The following is a 19,710-nucleotide window of genomic DNA, read 5'->3' as shown; positions in this document are numbered from 1 at the left end:
ACTAGTGATTCTCGATGAATCACTTGTCAGCTGACATCGATACCAAGTTCCAGCAGCTGTCAAGCCGTATCACATCAGTGCATACGATATTATCAATGTATTTCTGTTTATAGCCTGTTTGGTTATTTCCATTGTAACTTCTGTTCATTATTTATATGCGGTGATGTAATCTGTATTTTATCCTAAACACACTAACGTGAACTATGATAAATAATAATAATTATTATGAATTTAATATCTGACGATTGACACTAACGTAGGTACTACGCAATTTTAGCAACGTGATTTCATTTTGATAGTGAAAATCAAAAAATAAATAATATGTTAAAATGTTTTTGACTGAGGATTGAACCTTTCTCCCCAGTTACTGGCTCTTAACTGTCGTGAACTTTTAAAATATCTTTTAAAACTAAAAAAAAAAATCCTCCTCAGGGACTAGAGTCAACCGCGATTAGTGAGCAAAATCCCAATTGGGTAGGACAGACATTTATTTCGTATATTAACTGCTGTCATTTCAGAGAAATGCGTATGTATATTGCCACCAAAAGTTGATAGAATGCATTGTCATCGACAACGTGTCTATGTGACGAGTTTCAGCTCGATCAGATTTCGGGAAGTGGATTAATTTTCACTTTCAAGATTCCACTTCATTCAAAAACACAAAAGTTACATTGAAATTTCTGTGTCTTTTTCTATTTCATCATTTTTATGTTACCAAAATAATTACTACAGTAATGAATTGAGCTAAATAACAATAATTTGTTTTAATAACATTCATCTTTGAATGGCATTGCTAAATATATTTTATTCACATTATTATTTTTGTTGATTGATTTCTATTGAAATTATACCATTTCTTGTCCTTTTTTTTCAAAACTAAAACGACTAAAATAAAATTTTGAGTTCACCTAAAAATTCGCAGCACAACGTTGGAGTACCTGCTAGATTTTCAAGAGAGCAAAAGTTGTTTGCTTATATGCCTAGTTGTTGTCTTCAATGGAAACTTCACGTATAACTCGATAACGTACGTAATTACAGTGTACCTAGGCGCAGTAGAATGTTATTTGTTCTGTTCTTCTTTCAAAAATTGCTTTTCTAATCCAAAATATATGGCTAATGAAAGGAAACGCTTATTTTTCTAAAATCCTCTGGGGGTACCACCCACTTACTATTACTTACCCAGCTAATTAAAAATAATATTACATCTATGTTTTTAATGGACATGTCTTTTGGGAAACCTTGTTTCAACAAACTTCGAGGATTTCGAGAAAAATTTAGAAAAAAAAACATGTTTTTTCGACTTTTTCTGCCGGGAATCCAATTCCTCGAGGAGTATAATATTTTAAAGGTTTCTGTTTTTTCAATATCGACAAAACATCGAATTAATTATGAAAAACACGGCCAATTTTCTTGAAACATCTTGGAATATTTATTTATTATGCTAATTAGGACCCAGTATTATTATAAGAAAATTTAATGAACTTGAATGATGTTCTCATTACGCAGGATATTGATAATATTTCACATTACTCACGCACCGACAACCAATAATTAAATAAACCCAGAAAATACAAATCATCATATGATATGGTGTCTCCCAATAGAAAGAAAAATTACGAACATGTTTATACTTTTCAAAACCTCAGTAACGCGCCGGGTTTAGATAATAGATCATTTATATAATTGCGTTTAGCCCGCGTTCGCATCTGATAGAAGCCAGTTGTTGTCCCAATCCCAATATTGGAGTGCATTTTGTATGGTCTGAATCTATAATGTAAATAATAACAACAATTCGGTTTATTTGCTCGTTCGTCTGCTGAAAGTGAAATCAGCGGTGCGAGGTGCCCACGAAAGTGAAATCCAATTGCCTGCTTGCTTTTTTGGTTGCTTTTGGGCAGGGTTGTCACATCAAACAAACTATTTTTTATTATTTATGAAACACTTTTTTTTAAAGTGGTGTATACAAAGTGTTTAATTTAAATATTATTAAAAATAACGCCACAAAGTGTTTCATTTAAATATAATAAAATGACGCCACAAAGTAATTTTAAAATGTGTTTCATTTAAATATTATCAAAATGACGCCACAAAATAATTTTACAACTATTCAAGAGTTTTTTTTATTTACTTTTTTTAATAATTTTTTAACTCCCTTTTTAGGAGCTTTACATTTGAATAGTAAAAGTTATATATTAATACATAACAGTAATTTCGGGTAACATTGGACCACTTTTTGGTATTTGTTTGATATATTTTTATTTTTAGAAGGGGTAAGTTGCAACTATTTGTGTTTTTAGGTGATCTTACAAAATCCTTTAATTAATTTTGGTCTCAAAATATTAAATAACTAGCTGACGTGTACCCGGCGTTGCTAGGGGTTATCCTTAGGAGATAGACATATACCACCATGGACTTTTCTGTAGTCCTTTTTAAGATATACAATTCCGTAGTACGCTATTTTGATGTATCTCATAACGTTTAGCCGGCGTTAGCAATGTAATCGCCCGAAAATATTTTTTTACGTCTTGATTACACCCACCGACTTTTCTCTAATTTCTATAAATATGATATCCATGTTTTATATGTAAAAACCTTCCGGAAGAAATTCTATAAATGCTAGTAAAAACCGTATTAAAGTCCGTAGCGTAGTTCAGAAGAACTAAGCGCACAAACAGACCGATGCGAATAGCGACATTGTCTTATACTTTTTAGAGATATCGAAAACCCTACTTTTATAGGTCCTCCAATGTTATATTGACATTTGGACATTCTTATTTCGTACTAAAATCCTCGATTCTGAACTAAATTGTTTTTCTGGACAACATTGGAATGTTATTTTTGACTAAAAAAAGCCTTTTCTGAAAATATCAAAGGAATGACCTGCTGTCCATTTGACCCAAGTGTTTTGCATTCATTTCCTCGGTTGGCATTGCCTCTATCACGACACGAGCAACATTTTCCGCTTACTGTGGTGGTAGTAGGAGATTTTCAAATATTGTCAGGTTATTCGTAACCCGGGACTGTTTTTCTTTCTTTTAAAATTAAAAAAAATACCCAGACTTGCCATCTGGCCCAAAGTTTCGAAAAAATGACCTGATGACTTTCATGCTTTTTTTAATTTTAATTATTTGGCAAAAAATGAGTGATTGAAGGTTATACAAAAATAATATTATGAATTCGCTTTCTAATTATGTAAAAAAACCTGCGCACATTGAGAAAAAAAATTAAAAAATCATTCCTCCACTCCGTACACATAAAAAAAATCACCTTCAATGAAATATGCTGCTCCATCTTTGTACGCTTTTTCAGCATCAAAACCTTTTTACTTGTACTCCACACAGGAGGCCGTAAAGAAAATAATTTAACTTGTTTATTGTTTATTGCGGTATTTTAAGTAGGTACATAGTTATCTATGTCCTAATACAATCCTTATATACATATAATTATAGTAACACATTTAAAATGAATCGATCACATATTTTCGTAATTTAATTTTAAATGTTTTTATGTTTTCTTCTGATTTTATTTCTTCTGGTAACATCACTGGTTAACTACCTATTTTAACCATATTGCATACAAATTAATATTTTCTATATTTATTAAAATCACATTTTCGTCAAAGTTATAAAGTTATTTTTACTTATCTCACCAATTATCGGTAATATCTTCCTTTTTTGCAAATTTGTAAAAATAAAAATAAAATATTCTCTCAAAAATAATATTTTTTGTGTGTTTGCGGCAGCCCTAATTTATTGGTGAAATCTCCTTTTCGTGACTGCCCCTGCCGCCAGCAATTCACCAGCTGATCCAATGGCTTGTCAAATTACATTGAATACTTTTTTCCGGTTTACAAATGAACACAATGAATAATGTCTTCAACTCACTGCATAATATTATTATTCTTAGGAAACTTTGTTTTTTAAATCTGCTACATAATAATTCTAATATTGTTATAAGACTTCAATACTCAAAACTTCAATACTTTTAATTTATTAACTTGTACTCGAAGCAATAAATAAATGATTCATATTTCTTTTGTGTCTATGATTAACAATCGATTCACCTATTTCTATTCTTATATCCCCTCAAAAAGGAACATTTTTTTCCAAGCATTGTCATTGTCAGGAAATGTTTTTAATATTTTTTGACAGATGCCATTTAAATGCCACTTTGAACCATTGCGGTATATAGATAGAACCATAGACATATGAATATTAGTAGACCTGCCCTAAGTGATTAAAAGCGTATTATCCCCAGTCCCCATACCGGTTCCATTGGAGCCGGCTGTGCTCGCGTATGGCCTCAAGTGAAATTTGAAAACGTGACGTCATCATTCTTGTGCGAACTATGGTCGAGGCATCATCAGTTCATTTTACGAAATAACACTGCAAAATGTTGACTTGTGATATGAAAACTTGTAAAAATAGATGTGACAAAGAGAATAAACCCAATTGTCGTATTACATTCCATAAGTAAGCATTATTTTACTTTATTTTAAGCTTATTCACACCGTATTATATGGATCAGTTTTAGAAACATATACTATCACATCACAATGTAGCGATTCTCAAGTGTGCTCATCGTTGTTTACTGGGGTAAGTAAATTATGAAACATTTGTAAAAGTGTCTTAACTAAATACTCTGAAAATAGAAGCTGCCTTACTTTGCCGAATTTGGACTTCGCAAATTAGTTCATAACGTGGCGAGTAATTTGCGCTCCCATGTAAAAATGTCTATTCATTCAAAAGCAGATTTTACTTTTAAGAAGTAAATGGTGATATTATAATGCGAGATGCCTATTTACTGTCAGATTGATTTATTGACGAATCACAGTCAGCTTCACCCCCTTCGTTCTTCAACAGTTGATTTTACCCCTCGCCATTATCTTCTCGTCTATTAATTCCTATGTCTGTGGATAGAACTGACACCTGCGTTCGATGTATGGGCCACAAACATCTGTTAATTGTCCGCGGTGCGATACTACGGGCTTCCGTCAGTTACAAGTGCTCGCCGGGCACAGGTCTCCGGCGATAACTTAAAAATGCCGACATGCATGCTGAGATATTGTACAAGTCGTACTGGAAAGATAGGGAAACCAATGGTATATTATTTCATTGGTAAATAGGGTTTAACCATAATTAGTAGTCATAGAAATTGAAAAATTTTCGAAGAAAATTTCTTCTGAAAGCTTATCATTTTGTGATGGGATTATTTATTTTATTAAAACACAAATAACTTTGTTTACATCACTTTATTATATACAACCTTTACATGTTTCATGAATGAAGTTCACCTCATCAGGAGTAAGTATAATAATGGTGATGATAAATTAACAGTTAGTTAATTTATCATCACCATAAATGGGTTAAATAAATATCTGTATGTATAAGCATTATATAACACACAAGTACAATTGAACATTCACATCAAGAGTTTCATAGATATACATTGTGTATTTTGTTGTTGTTGTTGTTGTCTTTAATCAATTGATTTTATGAGAGATGCTGTAAAATTGTACACTTAGAGATTTTAAGGTATTCCTGTTCACCAAGCCTAACTATTTGAGTGTGTACTTTCTTCCTACACACCAGGCTATTGATAATTTTGAAATGAATTAATCAACGGTGAAATATCAAATTATTTCAATCCAAACTTAGGTCTTAAAACGATGGCAAAATATGTAGAAATAGAAAACAAAACTGGAAGATACTCTCAATATTGCCTCAGTTCGGGATCAATGTTCAAAATCGAAGCGTTCCTTGAAATAGATTGATTTTTTTAACCAGATCTGAAAAACCAGGTGTTTCCCACCTACCTTTAACCCTTCTCTTTCCCCAGTTGGATCCTCCAACTTGTAAGTACCTTAGCCCCACCAGCTCCGGGCCATGAAGCCCCTTGAAAATCACGGGATATTCATATAGGCTCTATTGCATACTAATATCTCGTCGAAGCGTGTTCCACTTTTATCGTGTTTGTGGCAGTGCGCGGGAAATGGACTTGGTAGTTTCCTGTCATTCGGAGTAAGAGCATTGGAAGACAGATTGCATTATTTCTTATCTAAATATAATACATCAATTAAATTGGCAATTAAAATAATTTTCTGTTCAAAATATTGAATTAAAGGATAGTTACTTTATCGCTTGTCCGAATTTTCCAAACAAACACTTTTGAAAATGTTGAAAACAAAACCATCATCCAAAACATCATCCACCTCCTCTAATTTGTTGTTCAGAGAAGGTGCATTCCAGGAACCCACTGCAAGTCGTCTGCTTCTAAAATTGGCATATCGTTCTGATCGAATTTCATTCAAGTTTAGGTTGTCGCGTTTATCAGAATCGCGTAGGGCTTAAATGTAAAGCATATCGAAGAGTTCATCGAACCGTATATACAGACAGATGGAATCACAACTGAAATTACAGTATTTTCAATGTATATTATTTCCTCCGAGTATGAAATCTACTATGATATCGGCATAAAAGTAATTTTAAATTTGCTTAATTGTTTCAGCGAGATGACCGCTCCTTGCTGGCCCAGTTCTTCTTCGCAGACGAGACCCTCAACATGGTGGCTGCAGAGCTGGACTCCTTCGATGGGCGCGAGGACCCGGAACGCTGCTCCACCCTGGTGAACCAGCTCCGACACGCCCAGGTGATGATGCAGAATAGACCATGATAATGCCTTTTCTTCCGCTCCAATCCTCTTCCACGCAGTCAGTCCACCTCTTCCTCGGTCTGTCGCTGGTTTCCTTCTACTGTGGCACCGGTTTAACTAAGATTTTCCGTATACGTCATCCATTATTTTCCACACGTCCAGCCGTAGATAATTGTTCTCAACATGGAGGGGCAAACCTGAATACTACCGACATCTGTTAGATAAATCTATAACTTCTAAGATATATTTACACTAGGGCCGTCTATGTCTTGTAGCTCTAACTATCGCAGTAGTAAAAATCAAGAAGATTATTATTACAGACAATTATAAATTTACCTTTCGAATGAACACCGACATTAAATTTGAAAATTGTCAAAAATTTAAACAAAAGAAATTCACATTTCAAATATACAATTATTTTTTTTTATAAAAATAAATAATTTTCTAATTATAGATAGGTACCTACTTTATCGTTTGTTTAATTCACCCACAAATTTGACGGTCTCCGTGGTCGAAGGGTAAGCCTCTCGACAAGCAATTCGAAGGGCACGGGTTCCAATTCCGGCATGTGCAAGTAAATTTTATTTGATGAATCTGTGTTATTTCATGATTTATTCATTTAAAATAATATATAGCTTAAATGCGGCACGTTCCGGAGTGAAATATACTCTCAGTATCGCCCTGGTTTAAAACCACCATTCAGAATTAAAATATTGCTTGAACGGCTTTAGCCGTGTTTGGTGACCAGATCTGAATAGCCAGGTACTCCCCCACCTTCCTCTCCACTATCTCCTTCCCCTCTCAACTTCCTTCAGTCTCATAACATACTCCAATCAGGGATGCCATAGTCTCACTGACTCCAGACCGTAGGGAGCAGTTGGGACCCTTGTGCGGTATTCATATAATTTTTTTTTTAACACATTCAGTTTCAATTTTGAAAATTTCAAACCAAATTTGAGTTCACTGAATGTCAATAATTTCACAACCGAAATTAATATTTTTGATTATTATCACTGTTATTTACATAGACTTATAACAATATTTCTTCATTTGGGAAGTCTTTAATTCTTCTTCTTTATTCCAGGAGCGAGTACTGAACATCACCGGGCAGATAATGGACCAGCTCCTGGGCAGCGAGAGGGTGGCGCGAGGATTCCGGGTCAAGTTCCCTGAAGACGTTCTTCAGGACAATTTAGCGGGACAGCTGTGGTTCGGAGCCGAGGTAATTACTTTCAGAGTTGTACTTACTTTCATCATCAAAATGTTGCTTGAAATGGCTTTAACTACTAGATATGAATAACCAGATACTTGCCAACCTACCTCTTCACCATCTCCTCTACCAGGTGGCTCTGGACAGTTCGAGGTTGGAACTCTTGTACGGTATTTACATTAAAAAAAAGTACAATTTCTTACTTTTTGGTCATTCAATGAAGAACTTCTAAATTATTTACACTTCTGTCCAGGACACCCCTACCTTCCTCTTCCCCATATCCTCACAATATACCCCAATTGGAGATTCCACTGGCTCCAGTCTGTTGAGAGCAGATGGGACTCTTGTGCGGTAGTCTCAGGTAACTGGCAGAGGCGGTCCCGCCTTAGTGCATGTGTGCAATGCACTGCCACACATCCATGGTTACATTAGATACATCAGAACAGTAATGGTAAAAATATATAATAGCACAGGAATAACGAGAGAATATGTGCGCCAAACATCAATAAAACGAAATTCCGCTCCACTCACGAAGGATTCCTGCACTATGATTTAAGCCTTAGCAACTCCTCACCAGACTCTCACTAATACGCAAAAGTGTCGTGCATATGTCGAAATGCCGAAGTTGTGACGTCACATGACGTGTTCTCAATGTGGGCACTCTCTCGAGTGGCTGAAACCATGAAATGAGGGAGATAAACTACTCTAACGGCAATTCATCTGTTAGAGCAGTGAAGACATATATGGGTCTTGCGTGCATTCGCGGCTCATGTGTAGAAGCATCCTTGATCGTTGACAATTTGCGTAATACCAAACGTTTGGAATGAATTAGTTAGGATTAATGGATTTGGAACTAATTAACAATGTTAGATGTTATAGATCTACATAATCAAGATACGAAAGTGACAGTATGTATTCAGTATTAGCACGCCCGGTTTGCGCGAGTTTTGCTCTGTAAAATACTTGTTTAAAAATGAGTAGCAATCAGAATCATGACATTAAATTGTTCTTGAAAAATAATCCTCTAAAAAAGTGTTGAACATAATAGGTTGGTGAGGATAACCCTTCAAGCTAATTTTTTTCATTTTTGGAACAACTCACATTGTCTTACAGAAATCGTTTTATCTCCCTTATTGTCATGGTGAGAAATATAATCTAAACCATGGGTGGCCAACCTTTTCAGCAGCCGGGCCAGATTTTAGAAATGAGATTTCCTACCGGACCGTACAGCAAATTTTCTTTTAATATTCAAAGCCAACAAGAAATATATTGTATATTTTTAGAAGATATAGAGAATCAAACATATTTATTAGATTAAAATTAGGCAATACAAAAATAATAATAAAAAATAAACATAATATAATAAATTTCAGTAAGACGTCTGCTTTTGTTTGTCAGAACTAAGTGCATCGATGTTGATAACGATTGATGTTGTTGCTAAACGCAAACACTTTTCCAAATGCTCATCAGTGATTCGTGTTCTCATTTGAGATTTAATATGCTTCATAAGTGTTTCCAAATAGTGAAATCATCGATAGAGTATGTTTATAAAATGCAGGATATTTCTCCTTGTCCAAATATGTTTTGTAAAACTCTTCCAAACCAACCTGATTGAACTTCTCCTTTGACCGTGCATTATAACACAATTCATAATGTTCCATTTGTAAAATTCCTGGCAATAAATTCACGTCTACGGAGAATGGCGTTGCAAATGCAGCAAAAAGCAAACAATGCTTTTTAAAATCTTGAAATCGGTTTTCAAATTCCAGGTTCAAGTCGGATATCAATGAAGCGTATTTACCCGCCGCCATTTGTGTGACGTCTGGCTGCAATAACATTGTAGGAATGTGGTGAAGATTTTGAAGATTTTTGTCTCTAATTGTTGTTCCCAAAGCCCAAGTTTCATTTGGAATGCGGAAATAAGATAATAAAATAATTATACCTACCAATAAAATTTATATTTTGTTTCTATCGATGCCTGGAATCCATTATAAGAGAGAGCTTGCTCTTTCGCCCTTTTCATTTACGTTTCGCTCGTGTTTATTCCCTATATGTATTTGCCCCTTTTCTTCACTTGCCACACTTTTGGAATGCGGAAATAAGATAATACATGTTATTAATTAGTTGATCTTTCCTGTAGGTGAGTATTAACAACATTTAGGTGGCTAACTATATCGACCAGAAATGCAAAGTCGCTAACCCACTCCTTGTCTTCAAATTCTGGGATACTTTTTGACTTGCTTGCGAAGAATAATTGTATATCTTGCTTCAAATCAAACACTCTTTTCAACATTTTGGCATGGTTCAGCCATCTTACTTCTGCATAAAATGTAACATGTCATTAGACTGTGAATCCAAAGACTTGAGAAACTCGTGGAACTGACGGTGAAGGGGTTGACCCTTCGACATAATAAAGTTCACTGTTTTGATGACCACCTTCATGACATGATCCATTTTAAGGGACTTGGAACATAAATTCTCCTAATTATTATTTTTTTGGTAAACTAATGTTTAAGATAAGATTTTTTATGCATAGCACAAAGGGTAACAATTATTTATTATTCTCGACGCCATCTAGTGAGAGAGTTAGCACTTACAATGCCTTTCTCATATAAAATAAAAGTTGGTTGTTTTCTGGTGGAAAAATGTAACAAGCAGTAATTGTTGAATGAAACACTAGTATATATTGAATTATTTCGCGGATAAGAGATAAGCCGCCATAGCTCAGTGGTCAGAGCTGTCGACCGGAAATCGCAGGGACACGGGTTCGAGTCCCGTTGGCGTCATATATCTTTTATCAGGAGATTTTTCAATGTGGATGAGTGTTTCAGGCGAATAATTATTGCTTGTAAAATAATTGATAAATTATCCTGATGAATAATGCAATGAAATTTTTGCATTGAAGTATTACCAACTTTGCAGGCCTCATTTTCAATCAATTTTACTAAACCTTTGTGTTTCCCTACCATTTTTGGAGCACCATCTCTTGTTAAACCCGATAGGTTGTTGAGTTGTAACGAAAAGTGATTCAATGTCGATGTAACAGCAACAAATCTTGTGAGCAAGTAGTTTCCTTAAGTGGATACAATGCCGCTAATTCTTCTATTTTCTTAAAATGGACATCAACACTCCTGATAAAAATCTGTTAGGTCTGTGCTTTCATCCAATGCTAGAGCATAAAATATGAACTTGGATGCTCGATTTTTCAAATTATCTTCAATATGTTTTCCAATGTCGTCGACACGCCTCATAATAGTTTAACACGAATATACCATAGAAGAAATTGTCACGATAGTTGAATCAATGTACTAGATACTTCCATATATGAGATATGATACGAACTACTCACGTTGAAATGTTCTTTTGGTGGTTTTATAAAATGCGTGCATATGATCCGCGGACCACAAGTAGAAACCCCGCGGACCGCGGGTTGGCCACCCTTGATCTAAACCGTATTAGAAAGAGAAAATACCACGCTAAATATTCAAATCTAGAAGTTAACCAAAGATTCCGAACGCAATTTGAAAAAAAAAAATTAAATTTCTTGAATTTTTTATGAATTATTTTTATATGAAATGACAAAAAGTGAGGTGAGCGAAACGTTTGTAATATATTTGTATAATAAAATGCGTGTTTTTTTTAACATTTTTTAGATTATCAGTAATTTTAGTTACGAAAAACGTGAAGTGTGCCATTTTTTTTTTGTGTGTGTTTTAAAAATTTTATTATTTAAAAAAAAAAAAATTATGTTTATTTCTAATATTAATATTTGATAGCGTATTTTATTACCTTTCAAAAACAGTTTTTAGTTTTCGAAAATGTTCAGAAATATTCCATTCATTTGGATTTTATTATGACAGTAAATACTCCGAACTTCTGTCAAAATATGGGCGAAGCCTGAGACTTAAAGCAAAAACTGTGAATAGGGTATTTAAAATATAACTTTGTTTAACTCTTTGCACGCGGCCGTATCAACTGTTGTTACGGCAAAAAGTCCATACTCACACGCGGCTGTATCAACGGAAACTTTGAATGCCGATAATCCAGCGGTCTTTCGACATAAATTTATTTCCCGCTCGCTTGAACATTCGTAGAACTATCACGATGCTGACATCTACAAGAATTTCTCGAAAATAAAATTGTATTTCATTAAAAAACATCGATAATCAAGTGAGCCTTTTTGCGCCTTCGAGTGCTATGGTTTACAATTTTGTCAACGGATGGCGTTAGTTCAATTTTGTTATTATATTAAGTGACATAAAATTTAAGTGTTCAGTTTTCATAACTAAAAATGACAAGTGCTCATGGTGTCCCACTTGTGTGTATCACCTAAGTACACACACGCCGAGTGAATGGCGGGACCACATTCAAAAGATACGGTACGTCTTTGTATGAAATTTTATGTTTTTGTTTTTTATTTTATTTTTTATTTTTTATTTATTTATTTAGACGCCGTAAAAGGCTTTTACAATATACATGAGTTATGTTTACAGTGGTTCACAGGAGCGAAACAGTATTATGTTAAACAGAATAATTACTGAGAAATTATGTTGAAAATTAAACAAGAATAACATCTGGTATACATAGGTACAATAGCATTTTTATTTTCAATCCGTACAGTAGTTTAGTATTGAGGTTATTGTTACCTTCAATATTGGATTTGGTTGAATTTGCTGAGAACTAAGAGTTAGCTCTATTGAAACAGGGCTGTCAGTAAGACATCTCATAACAATTTTGGGAAAAATTATAGTTTTGATTAAGTATATAAAATTATTAGATAACACTCTTCTGTCTGATATCTGATGTAAGTGCATAGTTTAGGTTCTGTGATAACTTATGAATAGAATGGTATTATGCCTAATAACTTTGATAATTACGACAGAGGTATGTTATTATAGCCTTCTTATAACTATATTCCGTGCAGTTGAACACATCTACTACTTCTGAGAAAGCATTGCCAACTGCATGCAATCTAGGTATAAGCGAGTTTCTAAATGACTCAGTCCTGATATTGTTATTGAAATTAAAAAGAATTTTGGATCGAGTGGTTCTAGTGGGTATATGGAAGGTAATTAGGCTTAATATATCAGGGCTTATAAACATCTAAGAGTGTTGACACACGAGGATTTGTTATCATATTGTGGAGAATAATCTGTTCTGTCTATATAGTCCAATAAATCATGCCAGAATGCTATAATTTGACATTTAATTGCGTGCATAGGTATTTGAAAATATGTACCGCGTACGGGTATAGATAAAACGGAGCAAATTAACGCGTTCAAAAGGTTAATAATAACACCATTTCATAAAATTTCCGTATTTTTAGTTTACCTGGGGTGTCATTTTTTTTTTTTTTAAAGAAAGACAAACATTCCTGGGTTACGAATAACCTGACAATATTTGAAAATCTCCTACTACCACCATAGTAAGCTGAAAATGTTGCTTGTGTTGTGATGGACGACTTAGCCAGCTGAGGAATTGAACACACTACGCCCGAGTGGGACCCTAGCGCGATGTCAACTCGGCCACCGACCGGTCATCATGTTTACGCTTGCGATAAGACTGCGTTTTCTAAACTTATTACAAAAAAAAACGTGGCAGAGCGAAACAAACAGAAACACAAGCGACATTGAAGTTACCCACCGCTTTCCCACCCCGGTATAGGTGACTTATGGTCACCCCTTCGGAGTTCTCGCAAGAATCTAATTTTTTTGAATAAACGGCTCTACAATTTAAAGTGAAGTTAGACCTTCAATGTCCCCGCATACGGTGTTAGGAAGCGGTATGCAAGCGCTTACAGATGAGTGACTACAATGGGTGTTATGATCAATGAATACTTCTCAAAAATTTAAAACAAGAACAAATAAACATAGAAAATCAGGACAAAGTTAGAAAGCGTAGAATTCACAGTCTATTTACGAGAACGAAAAAGGGAGAAAAAAGAAAGAGGAACATATTGTACCAAAGTATCAGCAACCTAAAGTAGAGAAAAGAGATGAGAAGTACATGGTAAATAAGAAAAAAAAAAAAAAAAAATACATGATCAGTAACCATCGCGAATATCGTGTGGTCACCGAATTCAGGTGAGCTGTAAGCAAGAGAAAAAGAAAACACAAAAGAAAAGTGGTTCAATGCCTCGCAGCTGGCAGTCCCGAGGATGGATTGGTGGTGGTTGGGAAGACAAATGCAGGTCCAAGTGTCGCGCCCCTAAGCCGACCTCGTGGTGGTGCCCAGAAGAAAGTATATGGGATGATAGGGATTAACCCTAAAGACCCTAGGGGAGAAAAGCGTCAGGAAGTCGGAGGCAGGGCGGAAGGCACCCAGGTCAGCACGGACTTCCCTCTGACCCACAACCACCCTCAGGGGTGGCACAGATGTCTGGCAGAGTTCCATAAGTGCTAGAGCTTCAGTGAGCTTATGCGGGGACTAGGTCCGTGAACAACCCCTTATGGGGATATCAAACAACACAAAACAAGCAATGGAGTTCAGTTCTGGTCTGAATGGTTTCAAGATCTAAGATAGAAAAAAAAGAAAAGAAAAAAAAAAAAGAAAAAAAAAAACATACAGTCAGAAAACATTAGTGTCTATTAAGTAGATGAAAATTAAGATCGCAATAAACAATATAAAGTCAACAATTTAACAATCATAAAGTTTTACCTGAAAGAATAAGAGAATTAGATAAAAGAAGTAAAAATAAAAACATATGAAACACATTGTTTGGATTACTATAAAAGTAGATAAGTATATGCTAGAAAGAAGAAACAAGAAACACGTAGAGTTGCCAGTGCCATAAGATTAACTTGAACCATAGTCTGTCATCCTCACTTGTACATTGATTGCAGCAGCTTGGGCAGGGCAATCTCTATCCCCTGTGGGATGGTCGGCAGGTTTTTTGAAACGTGTACAAGTGGCACAGACAGCGGGAAGGGCTTTCTTAGGGCAAGTCTCGTAGTTATGCCCCAAAGTGGCGCAGTGACGGCAGGTTTCATTGTCTTGCTGACAATACTTACTAATGTGCCCATATTGTTGGCATTTGAAACACCTGGTTGCCCCCGTATAATCCCGAGTACGGCAGGCATTCCATCCAAGGAAGCACATACCGCTGTCTATGAGAACTTTTCTGGCTAACGGGTGACATGTAACCACCATGTTCATGGTGGGAGTGTCTCTCTTGCCAAAAAGCGAAACTCGCCGCATGGTTCTAAGATGATCTTCAAGAGAAAGCGTCGTTTGACCTACTAGATTATTGGTAAAGACCTCAGAGAAGAGCTCCTGGTCTGCAGATTGCTCTCCTTTAGGGACATTGTATAAGACAATCTTGGGAAGGCGTCGAACACAAGCGACAGTTTGTTACTAGAACGCACAGAGGACTGACATCTGTGAAATATCCTAAAACAACAATAAGATAAAATGGTCAGCTCTAGCAGCAAGCCAGATAGCGCGGCTGTATACTGTAACTGAGCGTGTGCAAGCAAGATGACCCAACCCGTCGCAGTGTCGGTCTATAAAGCTTTTTGCTTTTGTCTAGAAACGCGGCAGACTACTGAAATTGACATACAAATACCAGCAAATTATAGAGTTTGTAACGTAGATTGTCACCACATGTATTAAACTTACCGTATTCTAGTAATATGCTCCACCATAGCTTGCAGCAATAAGGGGAATTGAAATGAACACTCAGAATATCAATTGAGATATAATAATATGATTGTATATTTAATTTAAACTTTAAATACAAGAGCAAGGACTTAAATTTAGAAAACCAGGGGTGGTTGGCTATTTGAAAGCACAACGTAATTTGAACTTGGCCACGACATTTACTCGTAAAATTATATTAACTAAACATCTTAAAATAAGACATCACCACATAGCGCCAGTCTAGAAACTAGTCTAAACGAATTTATAAATATGGTGATATCTAAAAGATTATGTGTCTATTTCATGAGGATTAATAAAATGTCTCACTTGCGTGAATAATCTCCCGACGGTCAAGCAGCTCGCTCTCAGGTGTGTTCCCCACTAGCCTCGAAAACCAACTCCGGCTTCTCTGGAATTCAACGCGCAGCTTATTTGAATCCTCCGAGTGGCAGCTGTAATTCAATGCCAACGCGTGTCTAGAAGTCTTGCTATGTAAGCGGACGGTTCCTACCGCTACAAGTTTGATTTTGTGTTTTGAGCTAGTAAAAAAACAGCAGGTTATGATAGTTGTCGAATAATCGAGTTGCGGATAACCAAGAGATTACTGTATTGGCATGTTTTTATTTTTTAAATATTGTTTATCACTCTACCTACTTTAAAACATTAAAACATATGAATCAACTTCACTCATGTTGTTATGATGAATCCCTTCAAAGCTTTTTCTCGTTTTTTGTTAAACTATTTATAAAATTGTGTCGGATGTTTTCCCCTTGGAATTTTTTCAAAGGCAGTTAATTTTAACACATTACATAGTAAGTTTTCTGATTATTTGTGATTCACCTGCCATTGTGTACATCAACGCACGTTATCATGTGTGATTCAGAAGGTTAATGATTATAATTTAGGTTAATAATGAGGTATTTATTTAAAGCGTGTATGTTTAGATAAGCATTTACGACGAGGACAAAAATTTCCGACACTTTCAAAATTTCTGACTACATGAGTCGCAGATGACAGTAACACAATATGACAAGAATCATTGCTTCCCCCATTGTCACCTTTATGTCACAATGTCATCTGACATAAAGGTGACAATGTCAGTGCATCAGCGGTTAGGAATAATTCAACTCATAACAATTTCTGTATATAGATAGTCAAGTTATGAAGAATACGCCATAACTTAGAACTAAACAAAAGATTATTTTTTTATGAATTTGCAACTGTAAATGGCTCTGCCGCTGAGAGTTACTTCATAACTTTTTTTAAAATGAATACCGCACAAAGCTCCCAACCTTCCTTCTTTTCTGGAGCCAGTGGGACTATGGCATTCACAATTGGGTTATGTTGTGATGACGATGGGAAGGAGGTGGGGAAGAGAAAGGTTGGAAAATACCTGGCTATTCACATCTGGTTACCAAACGTGGCTAAAGCCATTTCAAGCAAAGTTTCGATTCTGAAAGGTGGTCTTACACCAGGGCGATACTGAAAGCATCTTCCACTCTGAAAAGTGCGGCAAATTTTCTATCTACATAATATATATAACCCATCGTTATAAATCAAAATGTAAATGTTTGTTTGTACAAAATCTTAAATCTCCGAAAATTATTCACCGATTGCTGAAATATTGACACCTATATTATATAGATGTGAACTCCTGAGGTGATTTTGTAGAAAAAAGGCGCTATACAAATCATCCCAATATTATTATTATTATTTATGTCACCTGTGACAGGTAAAAAAATGCTTTTTTTAAAACTACGCCATCTGTTGGACGTAAAGCGCTTTTTTTTCTCTTTCTGCACAGACTGACAGCAAGCCACAGCAATGTGTGTTGGAGTACTGCTAGTTTTAAATAAATGAATTTTTAAATAATTAAAATTAATCAAATAAAATTTGCTCATGCATGCCGGGATTTGAACCCTTGACCTCTGGTTTCTTTAGTTAACCACGTAACTGAACCTCAGAGGCCGGTATGCCTTTACATTAATTTTATTTGAAAATAATATTATAAGTTTAAAATAAAATCATAACTAACCTCCTAAAGGAAGCTATCTTAACCATTATCTCTCGGTATTTCAGTGCCTAGCAGCTGGCTCCTCCATCATGAACCGTGAAGAGGAATCAGCGGCCATGCGTCCACTTGCCAAGGCCCTGACCCGCAGCCTGGAGACGGTCAGAGCCTTGCTGAGAGAGCACTGTCTGCGCTGCAACCAGTACGGGGCCTCCCTAGTCTCCTGCTGCAGCGAGATGCTGCATGAAAGCCTGAAGATATTCGACAGGTAATGCTCTATTGAGGCCAAGACCTTGGTAATACTAGACAAAGCATTGAAATTGTCTCCTAATGCTGTATAAGAGCCATAAGATATTCAACAGGTAATGTTCTATCGAATTCAAGGTGCTGGTATTCCTGATCAAGACTCAGGTAATACTAGAAAAAGCACGGAACCAGTATGGGGCTTCCCTTGTCTCCTCCTGCAGTTATTTGCTGCTCGAGAGCCTGAAGATATTAATAAGATAGTGCTCTATTGAGGTCAAGGCCCTGGTAATACTAGAAAAAGCACTGAACCAACAGGGGGCATACCTGGTAGCCTTTTGTAGCGAGATGCTGCACAAGAGCCTGATGCTCTATTGAAGCCAAGACCCTGGTAATACTGTATATTATGCCGATGTAGTGGTTTGCCTGGGTCTTTCCAACTAGCATACATTTGAGAATTTGCTGACAAAAGAGACTTTTTGGCCTACACAGTTAATCAAAAAGTTAATCATAATTTTATAGAGGCATGATGATATTTAATTCATTATTTACTTGTTAATGTTCGTGGCAAAAGCTGGAAGAGCATTCTTGCAAGGGTACGAATACATTTGCGAACCGTACCACGAATTACGGGAAAGGAACGAATCCACTGCAAGCGGCGGTTCGTGCCATTTGCGGTTGCTTCGTTTCTTTTCCATAAGTTGAGGTTCAGTTCGTCAGTTCGGCTCGCGGATTCATCAAATATCATAGGTATATTTCACAATAATTAGCTACAACCTTTGGAAAATCCTAACAGCCTCTATGATACGTCTATCACAGTGGTTCTTAACCTTTTTGGCTGGCGACCCAAGGTACGAATATATTTGAAGTACGCGACCCTAATCTAATTTTTTATTTTTTTTCCATTGACAGGTTATGTAATTTTATACTATAAAATTTATACGATGTATTGGTAAAATTAGAAATAAACAAATTTATTTAAATGTTCTGTATTAAAATCAGACCAGCATTAAAACAGTTAAAAAATTTACAGCAAAATAATCAGTGACTACCCTGGTGTTGTATTTTTGAACAAAGATCATGTATACGTGGAGTTATGTTTATAGAAAGTGCACACCGCATGTCATGCTGAGGATCCAACCTATTCCTGTACTTATTCTTCATAACAGCAAGGCATGAAAATCCTGCTTCACATAAATAAGTAGTTGGGAAAGGTAGCAGGGCTTTTTCAGCTTCATTGCTCAGAACAGGCTTCCCAGATAATTGTGCCCAAAATTTTGTGAGACTCGTTCTGGCAAATCTCTCTTTTAAAAGTGCATCACCTTGCATTTCGAGCAATTCTTCTTGTAATCCAGCTGAATCGTTTTCAACGCCCATTACATCTACTTCAAATGGATTTCTTACCCAACTGTATTTCACGATATGGACATTTTGTGGAATATATCTTTCCATTTCATTTTCAAGTCTTCTCAAATGTTCTAAAAAAATAGGCATGGTCTCCACGAAAATACGGTTGCCATTAAGATTAAGATCTTCCAAAAACAAGTTTAATGTTGGAAACGCTGCCAATTGACATTGAGCAATTTTATTTTGCCAAAGTTTTGTTTTGTTTTTAAAAACAGTAATTTTTTCATAAATGTCTACTACAGTGCGATTTTGACCTTGCATTTCTGTGTTCAACTGATTCAAGTGGTGGAAAATATCACCCAAATATGCCAATTTAGCCATCCATTTGTTGTCACTGAAGCGATCAGCACATTCGTGTCTTTTATCTGTCAAAAATATTTCTATTTCTGTTTTAAGAGAAAGAACTCTAGCTAGAATCTTTCCGCGGGATAGCCAGCGAATATCCGAATGGTATAATAAATTCTGGTGTTCTGAACCCATTTCTTCGCACATCAGTCGAAATATCCGAGAGTTCATAGCGCGTGCCTTTATGAAATTTATAATTTGTATT

At 35.7% G+C, this 19,710-nt stretch overlaps 1 protein-coding gene across 1 annotated transcript in view; it reads left to right on the top strand.

Annotated features, from left to right (window-relative positions):
• The window catches only part of LOC149411565 (uncharacterized), a 104,739-nt gene that overhangs the window by 66,244 nt on the left and 18,785 nt on the right, over nucleotides 1-19,710 (top strand). The window contains exons 2-4 of the mRNA XM_089646776.1: nucleotides 6,508-6,648; nucleotides 7,736-7,873; nucleotides 17,579-17,778. Coding sequence (XP_089502902.1) covers nucleotides 6,508-6,648; nucleotides 7,736-7,873; nucleotides 17,579-17,778 — 479 coding nt within the window. The remainder of the gene's footprint in view (nucleotides 1-6,507; nucleotides 6,649-7,735; nucleotides 7,874-17,578; nucleotides 17,779-19,710) is intronic.

Source organism: Hesperophylax consimilis, chromosome 25 (assembly GCF_061612785.1).
Source record: "Hesperophylax consimilis isolate HC1 chromosome 25, BYU_Hcon_1.0, whole genome shotgun sequence".
NCBI classification, from domain to species: Eukaryota; Metazoa; Arthropoda; class Insecta; order Trichoptera; family Limnephilidae; genus Hesperophylax; species Hesperophylax consimilis.
The sequence above is the reverse complement of the archived record's forward strand: the minus strand, read 5'-3'. Positions and strand labels throughout refer to the sequence as shown.